The sequence below is a fragment of the Schistocerca cancellata genome, chromosome 4 (assembly GCF_023864275.1).
Source record: "Schistocerca cancellata isolate TAMUIC-IGC-003103 chromosome 4, iqSchCanc2.1, whole genome shotgun sequence".
Classification (NCBI taxonomy): domain Eukaryota; kingdom Metazoa; phylum Arthropoda; class Insecta; order Orthoptera; family Acrididae; genus Schistocerca; species Schistocerca cancellata.
This window is the reverse complement of record NC_064629.1, coordinates 78454647-78474090: the sequence shown is the minus strand read 5'-3', so window position 1 is coordinate 78474090 and position 19444 is coordinate 78454647. Positions and strand designations below refer to the sequence as shown.

At 40.6% G+C, this 19444-nt stretch overlaps 1 protein-coding gene across 3 annotated transcripts in view; it reads left to right on the top strand.

The window, feature by feature from the left end:
• LOC126185099 (uncharacterized) overlaps positions 1-19444 on the top strand; it is a 232359-nt gene that overhangs the window by 189167 nt on the left and 23748 nt on the right. For all 3 annotated transcript variants that reach the window (XM_049927911.1, XM_049927910.1, XM_049927912.1), the window contains 3 exons: positions 702-812; positions 895-1015; positions 10519-10664. In XM_049927911.1, coding sequence (XP_049783868.1) covers positions 702-812; positions 895-1015; positions 10519-10664 — 378 coding nt within the window. The remainder of the gene's footprint in view (positions 1-701; positions 813-894; positions 1016-10518; positions 10665-19444) is intronic.

The window sequence follows — 19444 nt, the reverse complement described above, 5'->3', positions numbered from 1 at the left end:
TATGATATTGCTCTGTGCCCAGTTTTTGTTTGATGGGTCACACATTTTCTCCCAGTGGAGGTGGCATAAACAAGAGTATAACCATTTTGTTTGCACTGCCCGAACTTTGTATTTTTTTTATCTGAATTGTGGACTATAGCACTGAGCTTTTTCCAGGCATCGCTCTTCCTCCAGTGAAGCACATTTACCTCATATGCACTGCATCACTTAATTTTAATCTTCCACCCTACACATTGTCACAAAACACAGCTTCAGCAGAGGCCGTCCGATCCTGATAATCGTGCATTTTGCCCTGGCAATGCCACTTTAAAATAGCATATTTGTGCACTTAGCTTCCATACTAAGTCACTCCTAGTCCCACTCTAGCATGCTTCAGTAAGACAGAATGGGTCGATGAGTAGGGAGCGACTGCAGCACCACCATTCTCAGGCTCGCCATACTTGTACAACTAAAAGAGGAATGAAGGAGGCCAGTATAGCACTGACTTGATTTCTAGTGTATGCAGTCCTTACCATTAGATGCATACTTGCTCCATTTATAATCTCTCACATACAGATGTCCACCAGGTCTGATAAGAAAGATGGGAAGTAACTGAAGTATGCAGGAAAGTGTGAGCTTGTTGTCAGAATATGTAATGAATCATTGTAGTGAAGTTCTTGGAGAAAATTGAATAAATATCAAAATGTTTCTTGCCCTTACAGGTTATGTATGTAAATCAGGAAGACAATGGTTCCAATATGAGTTCAGTGGAACAACTACCACCCACTTACCTGCCTGCTGAAACAACAGAAGAAATGATGCAGCCAATTCAGGTAGTTTTAATTGATTGCAACTTTATTTATTTATTTTCTTACCCAAATTTGTCTTTTGTTCATATGCTCTGTTTGCCTGTAGGAATCTTCACATTATGGGGATGGATGGCAACAAGAACAATATTCTGTCTACCAAGCACCACAGAACCCTAACTGGGCTCAAGAAACAACATCCTATGAGAATTCACTAACTGGTGTTGAAGGTGAAACTTTTTATCTTAGTGCTGTAGCACCTAAAAATTAGATTTTTATAAGGATCAGAAAAGCCTGTTGCATACACAGAAGAGAACTCTAATTCATGCAGACCAGAATATAGAAAATCTGCATTGGCTTACATCCTTAAAATTAGCTATTGCCCGCCTAAACAGTGTGAGAAGCAAGAACCAGTTGAAATGTAGCCTGAACTGCCTGTTTCCCGTAACTGAGACAGTGACCATAGAAAATATTAAATTACGTGTTGCTTCTTTTGCAAAGTACATTCACTGCACTCAACAGGTGGTCTTAGAACCAAATTTCAACAAAAACTGTTTGTGATTATCAGTAAGAATCTGTCCAGTCACTTGAGATGATTTCGTGGAAATGCAGGACATCTAATTTTGAACTGTCAGACTGAAGTGTTTGTGGTGCATATCTGTTACAAGAGCAGAATTCACTGTTGTAAAACTCTGTATGAGCAAACTGACATTTGTTCAAGTAACTTATGGGAATGCAGCTCTGTAATGTTGTCCATGACTGACAATATTTCGAGGGGTGACGACCGTGTCATTTTCAAGGTAAAACTGCAGCAAGTAAGTGGTATGCAAGTGAATTTAAAATTTCAGTTTGCAGAGCAATTCTGGAAAGACAACACACACTCTCTCTCTCTCTCTCTCTCTCTCTCTCTCTCTCTCTCTCTGTGTGTGTGTGTGTGTGTGTGTGTGTGTGTGTGTGTGTGTGTGTAAGCACCAGTGCCACCACACAACCAAAGGTGACTGATGGTAAAGTTATCGATTGTGAAAATCTGTTTACAAAGTTACTTCCTAATTTAATCTCAACTGCTTCCTTAGTAACACTATCCCAATAGCTGGAAGTGCATGTCAGAATCTCCATGTTGTTAAATTCCATAGGATGACCAGCGCCAAGACAATGTTCTGCAATACCAATTTGTCCAGCTGGTGTGTGTGTGTGTGTGTGTGTGTGGGGGGGGGGGGGGGGGGGGACTAATGCTCAGTATACTGGACCTCCACAGTCCTGGTAGTCAGACCAATATACAACATAGCACAACTGCAAGGTATATGGTAGACACCCACCTTACTCAAACTAAGACCATCATTAATGGAACGTAAAAGGACTCTAATGTTGTATGGAGATAGGAAAACGCATTTCCCATCGTATCAGTTGCTGACTCATTACGGTTACTTGAGGTTAGGTTTGTTGTTGAATTAACAATCCTATCTTGACATGTGTTGTCTTTCACTTACTTTTTATTTAGTGACCAATGCTATGATGACAGATTGAGTTGTGATGAGTAGCCCTTTGTCACCTATTATTGCAAATTTGTTTATGGAAAACTTCAAGGAATGTACCTTGGAGTTGGTGACTTTGAAACCTGTATGTTTCTTCAGGTAAGTAGATGGGACTTTTGTTGTTTGGCTTCATGGCAATGAGAATTTGAATGACTTCTTAGTACGCCTGAATTTGATCCACCTGAATACTTGTTTCATGATGGAGGTGGAAAAAGATGGCTGCCTTCCCTTCCCTGGATTTGTTGGTCAGGAGGACAGTTGATGATACAGGGTGTTAATTGTTGAACTGTATGAAATGAAATTGTTATCACTTCTGAACTGTACATGTTAGGACATTCAGACTGCACAGCTGGCTGCGGGGCATGATGAAATTAGTATGCCCATTGCACGGTTTTGTTCAGCGACGAAACCCACTTTCATTTGGATGGGTTCGTCAATAAGCAAAATTGGTACATTTGGGGAACTGCTAATCCAAATTTCACGATCCAGAAGTCTCTTCACCCTCAACTGGCAATTGTGTCGTGTGCGATGTCCAGTCACAGAATAATCGGTGCCACATTCCTCGATGGCATGGTAACTGCCGAACACTACGCAAAGGTTTTGGAAGATGATTTCATCTGAATTATCCTAAGTGACTCTGATTTCGACAAGACGTGGTTCGTGCAATACGGAGCTCAACCCCATCGAAGCAGGAAAATCCTTGATGTCCTAGAGGAGCACTGTGAGGACTGCATCCTGGCTCTGGGGTATCCAGAGGCCACTGGCACGGGCCTCGATTGGCTGCCATATTCTTCATATCTGAGCACATGTGACTCCTTTTTGTGGGGCTATAAGAAAGACAAAGTGTGCAGCAGTAACCCCAAAACCATTGCTGAACCGAAAACAGCCATTCAGGAGGTCATTGACAGCATCGATGCTCCGACACTTAAGTGGGTCGTACAGAATTTCACTATTCGCTTGTGCCACATCATCGCCAATGATGGCAGGCATATTGAACGTGGCACAACCAAAATCCAATATCGTAGTACATTTGGTTTATTGGAAGCCTACTCACACTGACTTGTGTCTATAGGGTAATACTTGCCAACGTCTAGCTCAGCACGAAGGGGTACTTCGTACCACGGTTCACAGGCCCCACATCATTTCAAACCCTGAGTGTTCGTCAGCTTAGTTAACCTTTCTCGATGTCGCCTTCTGTCAGAATGGATATAGCGAAGGACAGATCAGATACGCATTGCACTATCGATGGAACTTGCACCGAGTGAGTGATGACGATACTAAGTTGGCACCGAGGTCTACAGCCTTCTGCCTTATGCAGGGAGCATCTCCAAGAAGACTGGTTATGTTCTATGGAAATATGATGTGACATATGTTTTACAGCCTCCATCTAAGATTAGGGTTCTTTTCAGTTCCATTAAGGATGGTCTCGGTTTGCATAAGACAGATGTCTGTCGTATTCCTAGCAGTTGTGGCATATTGTATATTGGTCAGACTATCAGGACTGTGGAGGTCCAATGTACTGAATATAAGGGTCACCCCTGCTTACAACAGCCGAGCAAATTGAAAATTGCAGCACATTGTCTCGGCGCCGGTCATTCCGTGGAATATATTAACACGGAGATTCCACATGCACTTCTAGCAATTGGATCAGTTTTATCAAGGAAGCAGTTGATTTTAAATTAGCAAGTAACCTTATAAACAGAGAGCGAAGTTTTTGCTTAAATTGTGCCTGGATTCTTGCTCTCATCCTGGTAAAAAAAGAAAAAGAGGCTCGGAGTTAAGGCACATCACCCATTGTTTAGGAATTTTCACTGTTTTAACCCTTTGACTGCTGGAGGCGCACGATCCGCTTGGCACGCTGAGGCGCTGCGGCCTGCACTGTCATCCGTATACCTGCACTAATGTGCCTGACCCTTGAGCTGCCGCCTGGGGCGGAGCGCCCCTCGCTGCCCCACCCGCCCTGTGCTGAATATTGCTGCCTCTACTGCGACTCCATGCGAAATATTGTGTCCTCTCACGGCTGATACAGAATACTTGTAAATGCTCTCACTACGTAGTTCCCCTGCAGGTGAATTACTACAGAATCAAACTGTCTGGTAAAACTATTTTCCATCACCAAGAATGATATCTTGCTTGTAGTTTTCTTGCACTATTTTTGTAGATTATGCCGAAAGCGACACGATTCGTTAGCTTTACATCAATATTTTATTGCTCTTTCTTGGATACCCGTTTATAATGTCTGCATTTATCTATGCATTCCGCACCGTACTAACTCGAGAACGAATAAAATAAGCCATAAATTATAGATTACTCTACGTTATTTTTGTTGTTCAGAACATCGTATTATGTCGTTTATAGGAGAAGGTGACATACAGATCATCTTTCATATCGCACAATGACATCGGAATTTACTGTGAGCAACGGTAAGAACAAATTTTACTTCACGTCGTTAAATTCCTATTCTGGTGTGATAAGAAATTTCACATGGCTTACTGTTTGTATCGCTGAATTGCCCGAATATTTGTTGCGCTTTGCAATTACCCGATTATGCGCAATTTTGTTTCTTTGATGAAATTTGTACAATACTTGTGATTGTTGCACATAAGCATTTAACAGATTTTCCAACATTTGAAAGCTGTGAAATCTCTTGTCTTTTTGTTAGCACATTAAATTCACTTGTAGAGAAAATACAAAGTCATGAACTGTAAATTTAGGCGTTACTTTTACACTTTGTGAATATGTTTCCCATCCTTCTTTTTGATCTGGGCTTTGGACCGGCACAGGCGAAGTTAAAAACATTTTTATTTTGTTTTTCCCTTTTTATAATTTTTTTTTTCATTTTCAAAGTTTTTTTGTAATAGCATTATTGTATTCGTTGTATGGTGCAATTAGTAACTCTGTTTTGTGTGGTATTTTTCAAAACAGGGTACGACACACAATGGTACCTTGCAAGTTTTACATTTGTACCTGCTTTCTCGATGCACTTTTTGTTTTCAGCAAAAAATGCATCTACGTGTTAGCGAACTTTTCTTGGATTACTCACTTGTTATAATGTCTGGAAAATGCCTTCCCACAAATCTTAGAGCATTATCATCAGAACATCTTCCTGTGCCAGCTTTTCTGCGCTCTAACGCATACGTTTCTGTAAGTTCCCTTACCAGTGACAGATGAAAAACTGCTATCGTCATTTTACGACCTGTTAGTGATCTGTGTAGGACACGAGCATTTAAAACACACAGATCTAGAACGTGAAAAAAGAACTTTTTATACCACTTCATTGTATTCCGTATACATCTGACAGAGCTAAGCAGCATAGCAGAACGGTCAACTGCTCCCATATTCAAGTTATAATCTACAATGCTCTGTGGTTTCTTAATTTTTTCTGCAGTATTCCTGTCAATCTTTCCTGTGTCAACCATTTCTGTGGTGTTACATGTGGTCAACATCCACACTTCCCTTTTGTCACACCACTTTATAGCAAGCATTGTATCAGTACACATAAATTGAATATCTCCACGTTCCAGTTTCTTCTGAAGTTTCGGCATGTTGCGTCTATTCTTACGGATAGTACCACATGCGTTCGTCCCATGACTCTGAAGCCAGGCAAACAAGTCTGGGCTTGAGTACCAGTTATCAACATATAGGGTATGTCCACGTTCTAAGTAGGGCTTCATAAGTGTAGCCACTATGTCACCACTTTTCCCCAAATTGTGGAACTCATTTTCTGTTGATGCTCCTGTATAAACAATGAAATCCAAGACATAGCCAATCTTACAGTCACACAACACAAATGTTTTTATACCGAATCTACTCCGTTTCGATGAAATGAATTGTCTGAAAGATAAGTGTCCTTCGAATAATAACAAACTTTCATCAATGCAGAGTTTCTGATGTGGATTAAATGCACAACAGAAAGCTGTGCGAACTTTATTGACAATGTTTCTAATTTTGAATAATCTGTCTCCTCCAGTATTAGCAGAGTTGTCAGTGAAATGTAACATTCTCATAAGTAACAAAAAGCGGTCTCTTGACATGAGTTCACTAAAAATTGGCGTATTTAGAAGAACATCTCTGGTCCAGTATTCGCTAATTTTCAGTTTTTTCACGCAAGGCATCAGAAGACAAACAGCTATGAAACAATACATTTCTTCATATCCAGTATCTTTCCACTTTGAGATTCGAGAATGCACTGATTCGGGAGTATTCTCCTTGTTGAATAAATAAAACTGATTTGTTTCGTCAGCCATATATTTCATCAGTTCTTGTGTAAAGAGTAACATGAAAACTGACAGAATACTTGACTCATTCCCTATTTGACACACATGCCCCAACAGCGTATCATCAAATGTGTGATTAACTGGCTGAAAGTCATTTTCTTTCCAGTCAAATATATCACTAAGACGTGCTTTCTTCGTAGGCGTTTCACTATCACTTTCTGATTCTTCAGATTCAGAAAAACTAACATCTCTTGTTGAAACATGAGACAGCTTTGACCCCCCTGCTGACGTGGACGGTTTATGAAAGAGCTTTCGGACTCTGTGGAAGAGTTATCACTTTTGTCAAAATCAAGTAGTTCACACTCACTGTCGCTCCTCGTAAGAATCTTCATGATTTCTTCCTCAGTGCAACCACGACATCTTGCCATTTTCCTTGTAAAATACAGGATACTAAGAACACCGATGTCAATTCCGATGAACAGTGAACTGTAGTATACTAAAATGTAGACTTTCACGGCCAGAAATATCATGTCCATTATAATTATCCGGGCTGTTATGCCGTGGTCGATTGATGAATTTTCTCTCAATTCCCAACGTTTCGTCTCCGACTGCGGGAGACATCTTCAAGGGGGTCTGAAGGTCGATGGAAGGCCCAACACACCCACTGGCTCGCTACTGACTGCCGCTAAATTCTGGTAGACGGCAAATTACATTTCCTTGATGTGCTTGTTTTTAGAAATAAAAATGGTAGTTGGGGCCACTCAGTATACCGCAAACCCATGCACACGGACTGTTATTTGCACCGGGATTCGAACCACCACCCACAACAGAAGCGGGGTGTTATCAAGACGTTAGCGGACAGAGCTAGAAATATTTGTGAACCTGAGTTGCTCGACGCTGAGATGGAACATCTCCACAATGCACTAATGAAGTACAGATATTCGTCCGCCGAAATAAAACGTGCGTTGAGGCAGCCACGCAGAAATCATACTGACGTACAGGCTACTGCAAAATCTAAGGTTTTCCTGCCATTTGATAAAAATGTAACGGAAAGAATAGGGAGGATCTTGACAAAGCGGAATATTACCGTAATTTACAAGCCCACCGGGAAGTTACAGGAATACCTTAAGCCTGCCAAGGACGCTCGCAAACCTTTGGAAAAAGCTGTAGTGTATAGGATCCCATGCAGCTGTGGTGATGTTTATGTGGGTACCACTAAAAGAACTGTTTCTAAACGTTTGGAAGAGCACAAGGGAAATTGTAGAAAAGGAGAAACGGAACGATCAGCTGTTGCTGAGCATGCTTTCCAGCCAGGGAACCACAATATTCGTTTTGAGGAGACGCAAGTACTAGCGGCCACAAGCGGATACTACGAAAGGCTCTACAGGGAGGCAATCGAAATCGCTAAACACCCAAATAATTTCAACCGAAAGGAGAAGGGCGTGAAATTAAACGGTATATGGATGCCGGTGTTAAAGATGATGTGTACCACACGTCCACTACTGGGTGATGGCAACGGTGATCGACGGCGACGGACAGCGGCCAATTGCACTGACGTTTTCAAAACACATGACGTCACACCGCTTTGCGGGAGCACGCGGACACGGAATTTAGCGGCAGTCAGTAGCGAGCCAGTGGGTGTGTTGGACCTTCCATCGACCTACGGACCCCCTTAAAGATGTCTCCCGCAGTCGGAGACGAAACGTTTGGAATTGTGAGAAAATTCATCAACCAACCACCGCATAACAGCCCGGATAATTATAATGGACAGTGAACTGTAGTGCGAAGCCTAGGCTCACAACAGACAAGCTAGCGGCCAGAACTGTGAAAGGCTACTGAGACATGGGACGGGAAGTCCGCTGTCCGAGTTACCTCGTCATCAGCACTCGGGTAGGGGCGCGCCTGTACTCATCATCAGCGCTCAGGGGCCGGCAAGCGGGAGCAAGTTAACTCGTCAACAGCGCTCAGGGGAAAACCGGCGGCCACGACTATACTCGTCATTAGCACCCAGGGAGTGGCACGCAGCATGACGAGTAAACTCGTCAACAGCAGTCAAAGGGTTAACTTCTGGTGTCCGTCACCTTTGGTTGTATGGTGGTACTAGTGTTTACACACACACACACACACACACACACACACACACACACACACACACACACAGACAGACAGACAGACAGACAGACAGAGAGAGAGAGAGAGAGAGAAGCAGAATTGAAACTATGGTCTGTTAAGTAACTGTGGTTTGCTTAGAAATGCAGTTTCTGTGCATTCTTCTCACTTGATAATTCTTAAGATGAAGGGAAAAACAATGTGAAGTTGTTTGCGAGTGAGCCTGCTTGAAATCATATTCTTGATTAATTCATTTTATTACAGTGTCTATTACGTAGTAGAGAAACATGTAAAAAGTAGTATGAACTGCTCATAGGAAATTTTAATGATTTGGTAATCTGCCGTATACACAGTTTTTTCACATTATAAAATTACTGTTATTCAGGGACACTATTCGTGCACAAACTATTCCGCCTCAATCATATTTGCTGCTTGCATGCTTCTCAGAAAACATACAACTGTCAGAGTGATATATTTAAACAATGGAAATGCCATGTAGAAATATGAATAATGTAGGAAAAAATAGATTGCTACTTACTGTAAAGAAGACATGTTAAGTTGCAGACAGGCACAGTTAAGACACTTATACAAAGCTTTTGGCCACAGCCTTCATCAGCAAAAGAGAAACAAAGAAACACACACCAGTCATACACACAAGGAAGCACACCTCACACACTTCTGTTTGCCAACTCAGGCCACTTGGGCATCTGGCCCGAGCTGCCAGAGTTGGCATTGTGTGCATGAGGTGGCCCGAGCTACCAGAGTTTGGCAGTTGTGTGCATAAGATGTTGCTTGCATGTATGGATAGTGTGTGTTTTCTTGTTTCTCATTTGCTAATGAGGGCTGTGGCCGAAAGCTTTGTGTAAGTGTCTTTTAATTGTGCCTGTCTGCAACTTAGTGATTTGTTTTTCATTTTAGGTGACGTATTTCTTTGAATAAACTTCAGTTCAGTCCAGAACTGGAATGTGTGTGTCTAATTCATTCTTACTGTAGTTATTCTTACTTTCCATTTTTATTATTATTTCCATTTCAGTTGTGAAACATGAATTTCAAATGAACACTCATCTGCCATATTCCAGTGTGTGAGTGCTGATTAGCAGCAGCCAGTGTTGTAGCACATCTCAATTACTATGGTAGTGTTAACCCAATGTGCTTGTCAATAAATGTGGAAATGGTTTGTTTCTGGACATACTATGAATTGCCAAATCTACATTCATCACCTACTGAGCTGCAGCACAGTCCCCCTGTTGATGTTATTATCCAAAAGTCATACTTCAGTTGCTTACCAAACAATACCCTCCTAAAGACCCTTAACATGTGTTAAAACATTTGTCTTGTTTGTTGCAATTCTTTGCATATTATTTCTTACAGAAACAGATGATGGTTGGTGAGTAGCTACCCAATGACAACAGGCAAATTCATTCAACACAGGCTACATAAAGTTTTGTAGATAAGCACTCATTTCACCAGTCCTTAACACAAAAAGAAAATTTTTGGGCTGTAATGAAGAAGACACAGAATGAATTGTAATGTCTTTTAGTGTAGTGACAGATGATTTCTGAAAATTTTTCACTGTTAAAACAGCTATGAGTTAATTTAAGAACTTCAAAAACTAGCAGTTAAGTAAACTATGGAACCCAGTCTGGAAACATTGTACCTACAATAAAGACTCTGTCTTTGATATTAAAAACAATATGGTAATTGAATTGTAATGTGATTTTCTGTACACGTGAATGGTGTACCATTAGGGTTTATAGTTGTTCAATTCATTTTATATTATAGTTTTTAGAATCAATTGTCCTTTAATATGTGCAGTTTTGTTTTATTCGTTTATAGATCATCATGAACTTATATTCAGTTTGTTCTTTTATGTAGAAACAGCCAAACCTGCAGAACAGACAGAATATTGGAACCACCCTTCAGAACCTACAGCCCAGTTAGATGCACAGAATGTAATGACATCACATGTTCCCACACAGGAAGTTTCTAATGAATGGGAGCCCATAAGTAGTAATAAAGAGGTAAGAATACGAAGCATTACTGTTAACATATTGAGGAATTAAAATTTTAATCCTTCATTACAATAACCTGATGAAATAGTTATGATTATTTTGTTTCATAAAAGATACCAGTGGGTTGCGCTGTGTTTACTGTGTCAGTTTCCTTCATGTAAAGTAAAGTGAGAGTAGAAAGTTGACAATATCCCATTCTTACTTAAAAAGGTTGTAAAGTGTGTGTGCATGAGGGGAGGGGGGAGGGAGGGGGGAGACACTGCAATTGTTCATTCTTCATAATTAGCTAAAATAGGATTATTTGTATTTTTGTGAGTATCCTTTTTTTCTGCTTCTAACTTCAGTCATTTCCAATATCACATATTAGCAAACTAGTGATTAGTTCTGTGGAGGGGTTAACATCAAATGTAATAGCATATCATTTTTCTTACTTACATAAATCTTTTATAAATTGTGAAGCTAAGTGTCTTTTTTTATATTCAGAGTTCCTGGTAGTTGGTTGAAATGTTGGGTGTATTAGCAGCTAAGTGCACCAACTAAGAAGTTACTCTCTCATCCATAAATTTGATAGACTACTCAAAACTGTGTGAAATTGTTGAGAAGAATATTGCATTCATTTACGGCGTTTCTTTTTTCAAATATCTGAAATTCGATATCTTTGGAACATTGGAAACTTGGCACATAAGATTCTATACTGAAATTCACATAATAATGTACTAAAATATGTACAGCAATTGTGTTGATTGCTGTTACACTGGGGCCCACGATATGTGGTCATTGCATTTAGTAGCTGGAAATGCCGTGTGGCTAGGGCCTCCTGTCTGGTAGACCATTCGCCTGGTGCAAGTCTTTAGAGTTGACGCCACTTCGGCGACTTGCATGTCAATGGGAATAAAATGATGATGATAAGGACAACACAAAACCCAGTCCCTGAGCGGAGAAAATCTCCGACCCAGCCGGGAATCGAACCCGGGCCACTAGGTATGACATTCCATTGCGCTGACCACTCGGCTACCAGGGGCAGACATTTAGTAGTTGAAGAAATATCATAATATAATAATAATTAGTTAAATTTTAACAGTGAAAAATTTTGGGCAGAATATAAGCAATTGTCTGAGAATGGTTGAAATGCAGTGTTACAGGACAAAATTACGTTGAAGATTAATTGCATAGATAGGATAAGTAATACAGGGATAATAAATCAAATCGGGGAGAGTGACTTAAAGGCATGGCCACAGTAAGTAAGTTTAAATGGATGTAGGCTGCAGTAGTTACACAAAGATGAAGAGCATAAACTAACATAGACCAGCTTAGAGAGCTTTATCAAACCAGTCTTCAAACTGAGGACTACAGCAAAAATAACAAAAGTGTTATAACTTCAAATTGAACAAATATATTTCAAGGAAGACGCTATACATGAAAGTCACAGATCAAGTAAACAGAGTAAGACGTGTGTACACTTTAACAGTCAAATCATAACTGAGTCCAAGTCTAGCGGCCACTGGCTGGCTGGCCGCTTAGGTGGCGCTGCTGCTGCACGGCTGGCAGACAGCGCCGCATGTAGAGGACGCGCATAACTGCACGGCGGCACTTTGAAAGATTGGCGAGTCACGACAAAAAGAATAGTCTAGCATTTACTATTTATAAAAAGAATGTACTAGTGCATAGGCACACAAATAGCTCGGCTTTCGATTGTGTAAGTCAATGATCTTCCAAAGTTCAGTGCCTTGGTTATTCACTTATTGTACTGCTCAGTGCTTTTTCTATTTTGTAACCCGGTTCCCAGAACTCCTGAAAATAGACATTGACTGTGAATATTGTATCACAGACACAGTCCCTTTGACTGTTCAGAGATGTTGCTAAACCCACCCAAAGATGTAAACAACCATGCGTGAACAGTGCCTATTAGATGGAGGGGGTCTGATAGCCATCACTTCCAGTCATTCCACCAGGAAGGAGGTACACAGCTTGTGTTCTCTATAGTTTAACCGTGCCTAGATGGTCAATACCGCGGTTCGATTGCATCGGCATTGTTACTTTGTGCCAGGAAGGGCTCTCAAGAAAGGAAATGTCCAGACATCTTGGAGTGAACCAAAGCAATGTTGTTCGGACATGGAGTAGATACAGAGAGACAGGAACTGTTGATGACATGCCTCACTCGGGCCAGCTGAGGGCTACTGCTGCAGTGGATGACCGCTACCTACGGATTATGGCTCAGACAGCAACACCACCATGTGGAATAATGCTTTTTGTGCAGCCACTGGACGTCATGTTAAGACTCAAACTGTGCGCAATAGTCTGCATGACGCGCAACTTCGCTCCCGACATCCATGGTGAGGTCCGTCTTTGCAACCTTGACACCATGCAGTGTGGTACAGATGGGCCCAACAACATGCCGCATGGACCGTTGAGGATTGGCATCACGCTCTCTTCACCGATGAGTATCGCGTATGCCTTCAACCAGACAATTGTCGGAGACGTGTTTGAAGGCAACCCAGTCAGACACACTGTCCACTGAGTGCAGCAAGGTGGAGGTTCCCTGATGTTTTGGGGTGGCATTATGTGGGACCATCGTACACCTCTGGTGCTCATGGAAGGTGCCGTAATGGCCGTACGAGATGTGAATGCCATCCTCCGACTCATAGTGCAACCATATCGGCAGCATATTGGCGAGGCACTAGTCTTTATGGATGACAATTTGTGCCCCCATCGTGCATGTGTTGTTAATGAATGACTTCCTTCAGGATAACGACATCGCTCGACTAGAGTGGCCAGCATGTTCACCAAACGTGAACCCTATTGAACATGCCTGGATTAGATTGGAAAGGGCTGTTTATAGACGATGTGACCCACCAATCACTCTGACGGATCTATGCTGAATCGCTGTTGAGGAGTGGGACAATCTGGACCAACAGTGCCTTGATGAACTTGTGGATAGTATGCCACAACAAATACAGGTGTGCGTCAATACAAGAGGACGTACTACTGGGTATTAGAGGTACCGGTGTGTACAGCAATATGGACCACCACCTCTCAAGGTCTCGCTGTATGTTGGTACAACCTGTAATGTGTGGTTTTCATGTGCATTAAAATGGGCGGAAATGATGTTTATGTTGATCTCTATTCCAATTTATTGTACAGATTCTCGAACTCTCGGAGCCAAGGTGATGCAAAACCTTTTTGGATGTGTGTATTTAATTACATGAATTTATTACATTAGTACCTTTGTTCATTATTAATTTTGACAGTCACAGTATAGGCTACTGGACTTTGTTTTATTCTTTTGTTGTTGACTTGTTACTTTGAGAAGCATAATTGCAAAACTGAAAGGCTATTCATACTTTCAGTTAAAGTAAACATTGGTGATAGCTTTAGTGTAGTTACAGTATGACAGTACCATCATTTCTCATTCTATAACAGATGTGTGTGATTGATGCTATATGTCGTGCCAACTATTACTCCTTTTTTATTTGAAGTTGCATTTGCATTTATCAAAGCAACTTTCTGCATATAAGTGTTGGAAATAAATGTAAGTAATAATGCAGTGTATTTGTCCAGCCGAATATTCAAAACGTAGATGCGTCACTGTTTTTCTGTCCAGTATATGTATATTAGAAGCAGCTGTTGCTGCTTCATTTAAAACAAATCTAGTACAATTCAACCTCAGCAAAAAGTGCCAGTGACCTAAGTGAAATTCTGAACAGTCCATCTTGTGCATTTGTACTTTCTTCTAAATTTGATTCCTCACATTGTAATTAGCAGATTTGCTAGGACGTATATTTAATCAAATACTGCATTGTGATACAGGTGCTACATTTATACGCTGCTCCACATAATTAAAAAAGATTGAGATTGGCGGTATTCTTGTTTCTGATTATCATTAAAATACGTAGTATTAAAAAGTTATAACACAACAAGAGTGTTGTACTTGCTGTTGAATCACAATTGAATCACTTCTTTTTTTTTATATAGAATATTTACTGAATTTTTTGCCAGTGCTTGGCAGAACGTGTTAATAGTACTAAATATGAAACTCTTCCTAATATTCTGCTAATTATATTTATTTGGTCATGAGCAGTCTTTTGGCTTAGTAGGCCTAAGAAACTGAAAGCCAGTTCATGACCAAGTAAATATGATTTGTAGAACATTAGGAAATGTTTCATATTTAATATTAATGGAAACATTTGTTATTAGAATTATGGGAGGGATACAGGAAAAATAGATACCTTTGTTTTGGATGGAAGGAAATACAAAAAGTGATGATGAGTTGTTGATTATTCCGTTGTCAGGATTTTTGTTGCAGTATTCTCCTGTTTACTTTTGGTTTCATTTTGTTGTTCACAAATGTTACATTATGATTGGTTTATAACTCATTGCACTTCTGTCATTACTCTGGATTTAACTGAAAAATAATCAGTTATCTTGCTAACCTTTTCACAAATTACTAAAGAGAAAAAGGAGAAAACTTCAAGTATCTTTAGCTTGAGTACTTGATGTTTAAAATAATCTTCTGCTGTTGCAATACAACAGTTGGTATATGTTTTAAAGTCTTTCATCATCCTTAACAAATACTGAGTACCACTTGCAGTTATTTGAACATGTGCCATTTTGTGCAGTGAGATCAAAAGGTTGTTACCTAAAACTGAGGAATGAAAAATGGATTGTTATGCCATAAACAGTCAACAAGCGACGAATGCCGAGGTCTTGGGTGTATTGGTGCTGGGATGTTTATTTTATTTATTTTTGTCATCATTCTCAGAGCAAGTTCTTTGTTTCTTAACTGGGGACTGAGATAAATAACTTTTTTGCAGAAAACTACCCACAGTATTTGTTTTATTTGTGATATAACAAAGATTCTGTAACTTACCAAACGAAAGCGTTGGTACGTTGATAGAAACAATAACAAACACAAACACACACACAAATTTCAAGCTTTCGCAACCCATGGTTGCTTCATCAGGAAAGAGGGAAGGAGAGGGAAAGACGAAAGGATGTGGGTTTTAAGGGAGAGGGTAAGGAGTCATTCCAATTCCGGGAGCTGAAAGACTTACCTTGGGGGGAAAAGGGGACAGGTATACACTCGCACATACACACACATCCATCTGCACATGTACAGACACAAGCAGACATATGTAAAGGCAAAGAGTTTGGGTAGAGATGTCAGTCGAGGCGGAAGTACAGAGGCAAAGATGTTATTGAATGACAGGTGAGGTAAGAGCGGCGGCAACTTGAAATTAGCGGAGGTTGAGACCTGGTGGGTAACGGGAAGAAAGGATCTATTGAAGGGCAATCTCCATCTCCATCTCCAGAGTTCTGATAGGTTGGTGTCAGTGGGAAGTATCCAGATAACCCAGACAGTGTAACACTGTGCCAAGATGTGCTGGCTGTGCACCAAGGCATGTTTAGCCACAGGGTGATCCTCATTATCAACAAACACTGTCTGCCTGTGTCCGTTCATGCGGATGGACAGTTTGTTGCTGGTCATTCCCACATAGAAAGCTTCACAGTGTAGGCAGGTCAGTTGGTAAATCACGTGGGTGCTGTCACACGTGGCTCTGCCTTTGATCGTGTACACCTTCCGGGTTACAGGACGGGAGTAGGTGGTGGTGGGAGGGTGCATGGGGCAGGTTTTACACTGGGGGCGGTTACAAGGGTAGGAGCCAGAGGGTAGGGAAGGTGGTTTGGGGATTTCATAGGGATGAACCAAGAGGTTACGAAGGTTAGGTGGATGGCGGAAAGACACTCTTGGTGGAGTGGGGAAGATTTCGTGAAGGATGGATCTCATTTCAGGGCAGGATTTCAGGAAGTTGTATCCCTGCTGGAGAGCCACATTCAGAGTCTGATCCAGTCCTGGAAAGTATCCTGTCACAAGTGGGGCACTTTTGGGGGTCTTCTGTGGGAGGTTCTGGATTTGGGGGGATGAGGAAGTGGCTCTGGTTATTTGCTTCTGTACCAGGTTGGGAGGCTAGTTGCGGGATGCGAAAGCTGTTTTCAGGTTGTTGGTGTAGTGGTTCAGGGATTCAGGACTGGAGCAGATTCGTTTGCCACCAAGACCTAGGCTGTAGGGAAGGGACCGTTTGATATGGAATTGGTGGCAGCTGTCATAATGGAGGTACTGTTGCTTGTTGGTGGGTTTGATGTGGATGGATGTGTGAAGCTGGCCATTGCACAGATGCAGCTGCTTCCAGCATCATTGTTACAGCAAAAAGTGGTAGGGAATATATTACTGCGCCTCCAAGGCGAATACGCAGGTTAGTTCAAAGTATAGCGAATTTTCATGAAAGTTCAGCTCGTGAAGGCTTGACCTCTAGTGTGTCAGAATCTTTCAAAAAGTTTATAACTCGTGAAATAATGATCATTGTGGACTATAAGAACCAAGAAGCTCTTAATAAGAACTTAAAACTTACAACCATAGAAGAAATGCACACCTTCATTGGTATTTTGATACTCATGGGCACAAATAATGAAACTAGACTGTCTCTTGAGGACTTATGGGGGAAAGTACTGGGAAAGAATATCTACATACCTACAATGAGTCGTATTCAATGTGGAGAACTTCTGTCCCTGATTAGATTTGATGATGAAAGAAACAAGAACTGAAAGACGAAAGCAGGATAAGTTTTGCCCCCTTCGTGAAATTTTCAACAAAATTGTCAAAATGGTACGTTTTAAAAATGGAGGTCTATGCAGGGAAGGATGAACGACATGCTGAGGAATGGAGTGCAAAGACAGTTGTTAGACGCCTAGTGAATCCGCTAGCAGGAAGTGGAAGAATATAACAAGATATTGTTATTATACATCCATAGACTTAGCCGAGGAGCTTTACAGTGATGACAAGTTAATTTTTGTGGGAACATTGAAGAGTAACAGAAAACACATACCAGAACAGCTAAAGAAGACGCAGGGTCCAGAGCTATATTCTTCTAAGTTCTTATTCACAGATTCGAAAACAGGCAATGCACCAATCACCTTGGTTTCATAAATCTCCAAACTGAAGCTTACTAAAAATCTCCTACTTCTTTCCACATAACACAATAATAACAAGGTGGATGAGTGGACAGAGAGAAAAGGGGGGGGGGGGGGGCAAACATCAATCTCTACTAGAATGAAACCAAAGGGGGCATAGACAACATCGATTAAATGTCGTGACATCATTCAGTAAAACAAGGGACGAAAGGTGGCCGTTATCGCTCTTTTTCACATTGATAGATATTACCTGTCTTAATGCTGGAACAATTTTCATGATAAACAACCCAAACTGGAATAAGAAGCAGCATAATGTAAGAAGGCTGTATCTGTTAGAATTAGGTCAACAGCTCATTATGCCAGCTGTGAAGGAGAGAACAAAGAATTATCATGGGTTTACAAAAGCATATCATCTCTGCAATGGAAAGTGTTCTAGGGAAAGTGCTGCCCAGAATTACTGCAACTGTTCAATCTGTTGAATTTTATTCAAGAGGAAGATGTCACACTTCTTTGAAGAGTAAAAACTCTAAAAAGGAAAAAGACAAGATGACAAAAGTGTATATAGTTTGTTGCAGGTGTTCCAAGTATGTGTGTTCCACTCATTCTGCAAAAACAATCGTATGCAAAGGTTGTGAAACTGAAAGTGAGTAGGAAGGAAAAACTCAGTTGTAATTTATGATTCTGATTTTCTGTTTCCTTATTTGTGGTTTGCTATTGTATGTTCTTTTATAATTTCTTAATATAAGTCTGATGTATATGAAAGAGTTAGTTTCATGATAAAAATATTATTATATTTCTCAGATTCATTACTTTATTTATTGTATTTGTAAATGTTATAATGTTCCTGATGACTATGAAAAGTGTGTTGCAACCTGGTAAATAAATTCCTAGTTCATTAAATAATCAACAAAAGAAACAAACAAAATGATGTTAAAAAGTGAAAAGAATGTGAGGGCAATTTTGCCCCCCCCCCCCCCTCCCCCCCCCCCCCCCTCCCCCCCCCCCCCCCCAGACATCCGTGTGACAGATCCGAGCTTAGTGGTGCTAGGGTTAATGTGGCTTACCATTATGTGTTGCGAGCACCTCAGTTTCCTTTTTCCCTTTTTCCTTCTCATCATTTTTCTTTCCCCACTTGGCATTTCTTTTGCCTCTGGCAGTGTTTGTTGATGCACAAAATGCCAAGCTGTTTTAGGACTTGGAGCAAAACTAAATCACGCGGCAGTTGTTATAGCTGTAGCATTTGACATGCACAATACAGTATAGCTATCAGGGCATTGGTTGAGGAGCCTGAAATTGATGTTATAAGAGCCTATGAAGAAATTCCAGAAAATTAAGCTAACAGGGTCACAATCAAATAACTGCACTGTACTTTTACGTTCACAATTGAGGCACTCTAATCTTCTTTTGTAAAACTGCCATTTAATTGAGAGAGCTTTATTATTGTTGTTGTTATTATTATTAATTTTTATGGAGGAGAGGATGACATTCTTACACTACAAGTTCTATAGCAGAATCATGGCTTATGTATTGCACATCTGCTTGTAATTAGAGGCTGTTTTTAGTTCAAAATATGCATTGTATTGCTGACACAGTTAACTTATACTATCATTCTTACCAGCTCAATGTAAATATTGTCTCCTTAGTCTGTCTTTTTCATGCTCATCAAGGAAGTGAACAATATTTCAATATGAAGTTAAAGTAGTCTCTTCACGCACTAATGTTGTGAATGAACTGCCACCTTAAGTGTTGTGTAAATCTGTATCAGAACAAGAACAGGACAAGAATATAACAATTAGTAATATAAATGCAGCAAATTTGTTTCA